The sequence below is a fragment of the Chanodichthys erythropterus genome, chromosome 22 (genome assembly GCF_024489055.1).
Source record: "Chanodichthys erythropterus isolate Z2021 chromosome 22, ASM2448905v1, whole genome shotgun sequence".
Lineage (NCBI taxonomy): Eukaryota > Metazoa > Chordata > Actinopteri > Cypriniformes > Xenocyprididae > Chanodichthys > Chanodichthys erythropterus.
Window position 1 is genome coordinate 22447105 of NC_090242.1, and position 10582 is coordinate 22457686.

At 37.0% G+C, this 10582-nt stretch overlaps 1 protein-coding gene across 3 annotated transcripts in view; it reads left to right on the forward strand.

The window, feature by feature from the left end:
- The window catches only part of capn5b (calpain 5b), a 31806-nt gene extending 21624 nt beyond the window's left edge, over positions 1-10182 (forward strand). For all 3 annotated transcript variants that reach the window (XM_067376213.1, XM_067376211.1, XM_067376212.1), the window contains 6 exons: positions 124-319; positions 429-551; positions 686-882; positions 1696-1817; positions 9694-9830; positions 10000-10182. In XM_067376213.1, coding sequence (XP_067232314.1) covers positions 124-319; positions 429-551; positions 686-882; positions 1696-1817; positions 9694-9830; positions 10000-10182 — 958 coding nt within the window. The remainder of the gene's footprint in view (positions 1-123; positions 320-428; positions 552-685; positions 883-1695; positions 1818-9693; positions 9831-9999) is intronic.
- The last annotated feature ends 400 nt before the right edge of the window (positions 10183-10582 follow it).

Here is a 10582-nt window from a genome sequence, read left to right on the forward strand (position 1 = left end):
TAAACAAAGAAATCTCTAGAATCCCAGGTTTAGGACAGTTGTACACCACTGCATCTGATAAACACCTAAATTCTCCAGTTATCAAACTTCACTTCCCTTGCTGGCTATAAACTCCGTCACCAGGATGAACTTTGAGGATTTCTGTCACTACTTCACCGACCTGATCCTGTGTCGACTGATAAACACGTCCTACTTGAGCATTCATAAGACTTGGGAGGAGGAGGTGATGAGGGGCTCTTGGATCCACCGAGACGACCCGCTCCGCAACCGTGCCGGAGGCTGCATTAACCATAAAGCCACATTTCTTCAAAACCCACAGGTCAGTGTGTCTGTGTACATGTGCCTTGTAAAATTTTGTTCTTGGCTTGGAGGCAATTAATGCTTGCGGGCTTCATAGTAGTGAGTTTAACGTATGTTTCTGCCCACAGTATGTTTTTGATGTTAGAAAAATAGAAGACGAGGTGCTGATCTGCCTGCAGCAAAAGGAACGCAGAGCTACTCCCAAGGAGGGCAAAGGCGAGAACCTAGCCATTGGATTTGACATCCACAGGGTACAGAATTATATACACGCATAATTATCTTTATTTCATTTCAGCACATTACAAGCCTTCACATCTGCCTGTCAAATAGCATAAGAAACTAAAGCTGAAGACATGTCTTCATTAAGCCTCTTTCCAACCACCAGGTGGAGTTGAACAGAAAATACAGAATGCACTCAGCTCAGCAGAAGGTCGCAGGGTCGATCTACATCAACTCTCGCTGCGTGTTTCTGAGGAAAGAGCTGAAGGAGGGGCGTTACGTCATCATCCCTACAACCTTTGACCCTGGTCAACAAGGAGAGTTCCTGCTCAGAGTCTTCACTGATGTGCCTTCAGACTGCAAGTAAATTAGTTTTCAGAAAAAAATCAGATCAACCTGCACTGTATTGTCCTATTTAACCCTTTGCCATATTCTTGTTTTTTTTTTTTTCTTTTAATGTACAGTTTCAGTTGAAATATGTAATAGACAGAGGACATGTACCTGGCAGTGTTATTTTACTATTATTTATATTCTGTTATAGTTAGTGATACACCAAAATTAAAATTCTGGGCCGAAACCAAAAATTTGAGATGCACTTGGCCGAAAACCAAAAGCAAAAATGACTTCTTCTTTTTTATTTTTATTATTATTAGACTTTTTAATTAATTTCATGAATTTTACTTAAACACCAAAATTTAAAAAAAAAAAAATTGGAAAATTAAAATAAAGTTTATTTAATAATGAAGTTTATTAAATAATCAACACTCAAATAAAACTGAATTTAACAAAAATGTTTTGTTCACGCATAAATGGAAAACAGCACATACTACAATATTTTAGATTTGAGAAACCATATCATTAATGATTAAATTCAAGAAATTTTATATTGTCAATCCAAAGCTAGTGTCCACACAGCTTACATGTTTAACTGCTGTAGCTTATCTACAGTATGTTGTGTGTGTGAAATAGATGCTGAACACAGTCAAAACGTGCCATCGGAGAAGCACTAATTAAATGTTTCGGTCACTGAATTCAGCCTTCCAAAACCAATAGCAGTTTCATAAAATAGCTGTTTCGGCCAAAAATTTTCAGTAGCTGAAGTTTTGGTGCATCTCTAATAACAACACTGGTACCTGACCGGAAAGGCTCATATCATTCCTGCTTGTGTTTCCTTAGAGAATTAACACTGGACGAGCCTCCTCAGACATGCTGGACTGGGATTTGTGGCTACCCTCAGCTGGTCACCCAGGTGCATGTGTTAAGTGCCGACGGCCTGCAGGGCCAAGACGCCAATGGAGGTATGCCTTCTATTTCTATATAATTAACAGATATATTTAGGGGCTTTCGCACCGGGTAGTTATAGGAACTCAATTATAAGAGTTAGCCACCAGGGCGGTCCCCCGAGAAATAATTTTCCCCTAGGGCCGTTTTCCTGGTTGCATTCGCACCACCAGTAGCAACTCTTTACAAGATGTAATATAAGTCAAAGGTGTCCCCAGAATGTGTCTGTGAAGTTTCAGCTCAAAATACCCCATGAATTTTTTATTATGTTTTATCACAAAGCTTGTGATTCCAATACACTAAAGCATAAATAATGATCAGTAAAGGTGCATATATGAATTATAAGGACGGCAAGCGTTTTCGGGTTAAAAATTAAAATAACGGCATGGCTTTGGTCTCTGTGAATACTGTAAGAAACATTGGTAACTTTAGCCACATTTAACCGTACATTACCAACGTGCTAACTAAACACATTCAGAAAGACAATTTCAAACATCATGAAATATATATGAAATTGGATCATGAACAGTTGGTATCGATCCATCTTTGAGAATCAACTGTTATTATTCCCATGCACACCAGGACCAGTGTTACTGGTATACCATTGTCACTTGCGAAAACAAAATGGCGGTGCAGTGGGTGGAAACATACAGATTCAGGGGGTGGTAATATTATAATAAGATCCCCTTCCTACTTCACAAGGGGAGCGAAATCTGAACGGCTCGTTTTTTCACATTCTTGCAGAGAAAGACTTAGCAAAACAAAGTTAATGGGTTGTCCTTTTTCAGGTTTTCTGGTTTGGTAGGTGAACCAAGGACCCAATTATAGCAATTAAATGGAAAAAATCAGATTTTCATGATATGTCCCCTTTAAGCGTGGCATTCAACAAGTGGAGGATATGAGGACGCCATGATCGGTTTTTGTGGTGTGTCATGGGTTTCATGACAATGGAGATGGAATGTAGACATAGGTTATGCGATTGAAAGAGCAAAAAGGAGGGCTAAGAGACAAAACCTATGACAACTAGAGATGCACTGATGTATCGGCCAACAGTGGACCCTTCGCTAAGCCACGCCCGAAAACCGTTACTAGGCGCGGGAGGTCTGTCAAGCTTTCGAGCGAGGGAACATGCCGAAGCGTTGTGCTTATGGATTGTGTTAACCTGATACCTGGTATCCTAAAAGTTTGGACGGGGTGGTGGAATTTTTTTTCCCTTCCCGACACCTAAAACCCAAGTGGAGGAATGCCGGTGTTCTGAAAATTTGTGTTACCCTGTCAGATTTTGCTACCTCCCATTGAAACAGTAGGTAACGTTGGCAAAATCTGAAAAATGCAAACATTACCTATCAAATTGTGCTTCCAGTGTGATATTAACGTGGTTTATGGCTTTATTAACATCTACACCTACCCCAACCCTGAACCTACCCTTGTAATAGTGCATATACAGTAATTTTGTGTTATTTATCAAGACAACAATGATGTAATATTGATGTATGCATATGCAGTAAGCCCGGGTAGGACAATCTGACGGGTAGGTTAGCTAGCTAGCTAACTCAGCACATCATTGCTCGGAAATAATGACGGTTCTTTGTTCATAATGCATATATTTGAACGTGAAATAAAATGATTAAATGCAAGACGGAGTTGCGTTAGGCTGGCATGCTAAAATTATAAGCGGGAGAATGTTATCATTGCAAAATGGTCAGGCTAACGTCTTGTTTATTCCACAAGACTTATGGATAAGCTGTTTGATTTATAATTATTAGGTTATTTTCACAAATTTCACTTAACCTGCTGTGGATGAAAAAAGCTTTTCCTCAATAAATTGTGTGTTTCCCATTTGAATGGTCAGCATATGAGGCGGCTTCTGCTCGCTCTGGGAGCTTTAGCTTAAATTTTGATCAAATTATTTTCTAATCGGTTGCATATTATGTTGTGGATATATCCCTTGAATGCATACTGCAGTCCCTTTTGTCTTGCTCTCTCAGATAATTCACCTGTTCGCCAAAAATGACTAATTATCCTCTTGAAAATGTCTGACACCAGTGCATACCATAGACTGTAAAAAAAAATAGGTGCATACACACTGTAAATGACTTGCCAGATGCGAAAGCTTGACAGGCGTAGCAACAGTAACTAAGGAGGGTGGGGCTTAGCGAAGGGTCCATTGGTATCGACCGATTGTTTAAAAACTGCCGATGGTCAGGGCCGATTATGTCCTGTCAATCAAAAGGGTGCGGAAAGACATGTTTAGACTGCAACTCATACATACTGGCTGCATCTGAAAACTGAAAAATGCTGCCTTCCGAGGACACATTTCAAGGTAGGAAGGCATCAAGGCACGTACGAATCCAATGTTAGCTTCACTTCCTCTCTCATGAGATACCTTCCTCAGATCGATTTTTGAAGGAAGCATAGATGTATCCTTAGCTACCTTTGATATCCCACAATTCTGTGCTTTCCATTCTGTGACAGTTGAGCTAGAAAAATAAAGATGGCGTCCGAAAGTTGCGTTTGCTGCTCAGTTTGTGTATAAATGTACGATTTTGATCAACATATTTAAATTTTGATATGATTTCTATCGAGAAATTACTACTGTAGTAATTAAATATTTGTTTATACGCTGCCTCAGAAGTCTGTCTCAAATCAATTTGGTGAGGTGCCTTCATGCACAAATGCTGCCGTACAAGTCATTCTCTTATAAGATAGCGAGGCAGCAAGACAGCTACCTAGGTTTTCGGACGCAGCCACTGTGTGTGAAGAAAATCACTCTTGTGTTGAATTTTAACAGTTTAAAATTTGGCTGCGTCCGAAAACCTAGGTAGCTGTCTTGCTGCCTCGCTATCTTATAAGAGAATGACTTGTACGGCAGCGTTTGTGCATGAAGGCACCTCACGAAACTGATTTCGGACAGACTTCTGAGGCAGTATAACAGTTTAATGATCTACAGCAATATAGCGCGAGCTTTGGTGAGAACTAAACAAATATTTAATTACTACAGTAGTAATTTCTCGATAGAAATTATATCAAAATTGAAATATGTTCATCAAAATCGTACATTTGTACACAAACTGAGCAGCAAACGCAACCTTCGGACGCCATCTTTATTTTTCTAGCTCAACTGTCACAGAATGGAAAGCACTGGATTGTGGGATATCAAAGGCAGCTAAGGATACATCTATGCTTCCTTCAAAAATCGATCTGAGGAAGGTATCTCATGAGAGAGGAAGCGAAACTAACATTCGATTCATACGTGCCTTGATGCCTTCCTACCTTGAAATGTGTCCTCGGAAGGCAGCATTTTCCAGTTTCCGGACGCAACCATAGTGCCGTTAAAGCAGGCTCTTTTTGACCCTATGAATCACCCGTAGTTCAAGCCAGGGTTGCCAGGTCTGCGTTTTTTTTTTTTTCCTACATCAAATATTATTTGTAGCGTCTCTCATCCAATAATCGCAAAATGATTTGTGCTTTATTACTTCTGATAAGAATCAAAGTTTCATTTTTCAAATTCTGTCCATTTTATCATGAAATTCAAACAATAAATGGCGCTGTGAAGTGTCAGATCGCTGTAATGCCTCAGTTCATGTGACAGCGAGGAGCGCGAGTCTTTTCTTCTGCTTCAATACAAGTTATATATCGAAAAACATGCATGAACATCAAAGGTATGTTGAAATATATTGTGCAACTTACCGAAATATATCATGTCATGAAAGACTTCAATAAAACAGCTTGTGAACAATATGTCACATCATGTCACTTTTACCTCAGGAATGTTTTCCAATGTTCACAGTTCCTTAGCTATCTACATATAAAAAATGACCAGAGAGGAGTTTATTTACTGTTACTTATATGTTTGTGCAAATTTTACATGAAGACAAGTGCTTATGTAAACACATCATATGTGATACTAAGTTTTATACATTTCAGTTTTTTAGTTTTGAGTGAATATAATAGAGGGTATGCACGTGACGTCACCGTCGACCGTAAGAACTGCGGTCACGCACGTTGAGTGGCAAAAGACTGAAAGAGCTTTGCGGCTGACTGTACAAATAGATTTGACACAAAACCTGAGGTATATATTTAAAAACTAGAAAGCAAAAAAAGAAGTAAATGGATCACTGCAATTCACAGAAACTGCTGGACTCCAGCAGAGAAACATGGATTTGCAGTTGTCATTTTGTGTCGAATTGTTGGATTTTGAGGTAAAAATCATACCTTATATATTCTTATATATTATGTTGACGACTCATCAATTTCTATATTTTCCATCTTATATTATGCATAATTGGGTGTTTTTAAATAAACAACACTGTCAAAAATTATACTATAAAAGTTTTAGGGCTGGACAATATGACGATATAACATTGATATAAGTGATTAAGCAGATTTAAACCTACCGATATTGTAGTTATATAAAATATTCACAGGCAGATTTGCTTTATGTATTTCCCCTACGTCAAATCAGGCACATATAAATGTCAGGAAACACGACTCCTGGCTGCATGTCAATATCCATGGATTAGGTTTATTTGACAAGTTGTAAGAAACACTTTCGAGTCTAAACTTTAGGGTAATTTGTTAGTTTTACTCACGTTTTCGCCGTTTCTCCTATTAATCCAGTTACGCAGCTGGTTCTTTTGCCACTCAGTCTAGCTGAGGGAGCGCGTTTTCGGCGGGAAAGTGACGTCGGTGCATACCCTCTATACCTCTGTTGTTAATTGTAACCTCTAATTTTGTAGTGTACCAAATGAGAGGGTTCCCTGTATAGTTTGCAACATTATTTGGGAGAGAATTTTTTTTTTCCTTATGAAAAACCAAACTATCAGTATCGGCCGATATCATTCTGAATAATCGCTTAAAGGTATCGGCAGAGAAATGTAGTATCGGTGCGTATCTAATGAAAACTTGCAGTGCTACATATCATCGAGTCTGAGAAAAGCACAAAGCGACGCAGACAAAGGCGAAAGGTAAATACTATCTGTCACTGTTTTCCGTGTTCGTGGAGTTGAAGTGTTTACACAACTTTTTAAAAATGGCGGGTGCCTGACTAATTTAGTCCCCCCCTCCCCGAATGTGTTCCTATAACTAAAATCGTTCCCAGTTCCTGCGGTGCGAACACGCCAAAAAACGAGCACTTCCGCAAATAGACATAGGAACTATGAAAACGTTCCTCCGGTGTGAAATCCACTTATAAGTATTTGTTTAGAAGCCTGTAAAATCAATATCTGAAGATCAACACTATTAATCTACCTTGATAAAAGTTGCATTTATGATTTCTCTTCTTAATTAAATGTATTGCTTCTGGTTTCCATTGATGTCCTTGCATTTGGATGTGATTATAACAATTTGCATAGTTGATTTCTCCCCATAGACCCTGAAACCAGTGCTCTATAAACTGCAGTCATGTTCAGTTTTAAAGGATACTGTAGTTCAACCAAAAATGTGGATTTTCTGTCATCATTGAGTAAAGACTGTAAATGAATTATTCATGTAACCCATTACAGATTCAGATTTTTGTGCTGCTTAATAAGTCTAGAGCTTTTACATTTAGAAATCTCTTTTGACCGCACACAGAGCTGCACTGCTTGATCTCCCACAAGACACGCTCTGACTTCTACACAGGAGGTACTGATATTAGCAGCCGCTAGCGTCTCCCTCCCCTTATAGAAATGTGAGCATGTTAACAAGATTAATGGAATTCTCATATTTATCTAAATATTCCACAGTGTAATTCATTTACTTTAATTGTAGCATTGAATAGTGAAACACACATTTGTCATGCAAAATGAAGACACATTTTTTTAACATTTTAAGTTGGACTACTTTTACATCGTGCTATAGTTTTAAATTCTCTAGTCTTTAAGTTCTCTAGTCTGTGCCTCTGTCCTTTGCTTAAATGTTTGTCTCACCTCACCACTCTGGTTCTGCATTTACATTTATATTCTTAATGACTTTTTCTTTTAACCAAAGTGAATTATGATAAAGTGTACAACTCACGAAATATGATATTAAGATATTCCTCAAAAACTGAGATGAATTCCACAACAATTTCAAATGTATTACAGTGAGTCTCTAATGATAAGTAGAGTCAATGGATGCTGGGTGTTTGTGGAGTTGGTGACTGAAGATTTGGAGGTTGTGGAGTTTTTTTTTTTTTTTTTTTTAAATTAATAGAAAATGAATTTTGGTTTGACGACAGAGTTCAGTGTGTTTGTTTGGTTCAGAGAAAACTGCCGTTTTCTCTTCCTGAGTTGTTTTCTAGCTACAGTGGTAAACAGGTGGTGTTCACAGCGATGATGTAAACATACTGTAATGTTAAAAAATACCTGCTTGGAGAACTGCGTGGAACTGAACTGATTACATTTTTTTATTTATTTATTTTTATATCTCTGGCTTGACTGTATTCAATGCATGTGCATTGTATTTGTTTCTTTATAGTGCACTGCAAAAATCATTTTCTTAATCATTATTTTAGTCTAGTTTAAACTTCCAAAGATACATTTATTCTAGCCTTGCAATATAAATATACACTACCGTTTAAAGGATTGGGGTCAATAAGATTTTTTTTTTCAGAAGAAATTAATACTTTTATTCAGCAAAGGTGCACAATGGATCAAAGGTTACATAATAATGTTACAAACGATTTCTATTTCAAATAAATGCTGTTCTTTGGAACTTTCTACGGAAGAGGATTAGGGAGATTAAATTAATCTTGAGATTAAAGTTGTTAAATTTCGAGAAAAAAGTCGAAATAAAATGTTGAGAATAAACTCGTTAAATTGCGAGAAAAAAGTCGAGATAAAAAGTCGAGATAAAATGTTGAGAATAAACTCGTTAAATTATGAGAAAAAACTCGTTAAATTACGAGAAAAAAGTCGAGATAAAATGTACTATAGAATATAAAATGTACTATAGAATAGAGATAGAATATACTCGTCAAATTAAAAGAAAAAACTTGTTAAATTACGAGAACAAATTCGTTAAATTATGAGAAAAATGTCGTTAAATTTAGAGAAAAAAAGTCGAGATAAAATGTTGAGAATAAACTCATTAAATTATGAGAAAAAAGTCGAGATAAAATGTTGAGAATAAAGTCATTAAATTATGAGAATAAACTCATTAAATTACAAGAAAAACGTCGCTAAATTATGAGAACAAATTCGTAATTTAACGAATTTGTTCTCGTAATTTAACGACTTTTTTCTCATAATTTAATGATTTTATTCTCAACATTTTATCTCGAATGTTTCTTGAAATTTAATGACATTTTTCTCATAATTTAACGAATTTGTTCTCGTAATTTAACGACTTTTTTCTTGTAATTTAATGACCTTATTCTCAACATTTTATCTCGACTTTTTTCTCGAAATTTAACGAGTTTTTTCTTGTAATTTAATGACCTTATTCTCAACATTTTATCTCGACTTTTTTCTCGAAATTTAACGAGTTTTTTCTCGAAATTTAACAACTTTAATCTCGAGATGGTTTTATTTTTTTATTATTGCTTGGCCCTAATCCTCTTCCGTAACTTTCTGTTCATCAAAGAATTCTGAAAAAAAAGTATCACAGTTTCCACAAAAATATTAAGCAGCAGCAACTGTTTTCAACATTATATAAGAAGAAAAAGAAGAAGACATGTTTCTTGAGCAGAAAATCAGCCTTTTCGAATGATTTTTGAAGGATCATGTGACACTGAAGACTGGAGTAATGATGCTGAAAAATTAGCTTTGCCATCACAGTATAATATATTTAAATAGAAACCTGGAAAAAATACTGATTAAGAAAATATTTTTTGCAGCGTTTCAGTGGTAGAGGCAGCAAATTCATGTGCTTGAACCCTGTCATATAAAGTGTTACTCACACATTTTTTTCGTTTGTTTGTTTGTTTTTTAGCCTCTGACCCATATGTGATTATCACCTGTGAGGGGGAGAAAGTTCGTTCCCCCGTGCACAAAGACACACGCTGCCCTAATTTTGATATTAAGGGAATATTCTACCGCAAAAAGCCAAAGGAAGGCATTCACATCGAGGTGAGTTGGAAGTATGTAATTACATCTCTTCCTCCTTCAGTCATTTTCACCAAATTCTACAGATCTCCTTCCCTGTACTGATCACACTGATCTGTTCCTGTCACCTTTTTTCTGCTTCTCTTTCTATTTCTCCTGCTTGACCCCTCTGACTGCTCCTTGACGAACTCAGATCTACAATAAGAATGTGATTGTTGACACCTTCCTGGGTCAGGTGACCCTCTTTAGTGACCCTAACGATCGCCAAGAGCAGCACACGGTCTACCTTAAAGACAAGGGTAGTCGCCAAGACCACAACCTTCCAGGCACACTGACTGTGCGTGTGATCACCTGCACCACTTTAACCAACATCTGATCAGAAACTAAATGCAGCCTCATGCATGCCGCCTCTTCACAGTTTCAGCTTGGTTTCCTCATTCACCCTCAATGCCTTTTAGAACTCATACATTTCTACAGTTTTTTTTTGTTTTTTTGTTTTTTTACTGTAAAGGGTTAGTTCACCCCCCCAAAAAACTGAAAGTCACTCTCATGTCATTCCAAACTCCTTAGCTGTTATGTTTTCTATAGATCAAAAAAAGACAATTTTGAATAATCCTCCTATTTGGTAGTGACCACAGTAATCCATACAGTATATTCCAAGTCTTTTGTAGCCATATGATAGATTTATGTAAGGAACAGACTGAAATTGAAGTCATTATTCAGTGATAATCTTCTGCTCCAGTGATCTGTTAACTTGAGAACACCTGTGACAGGAT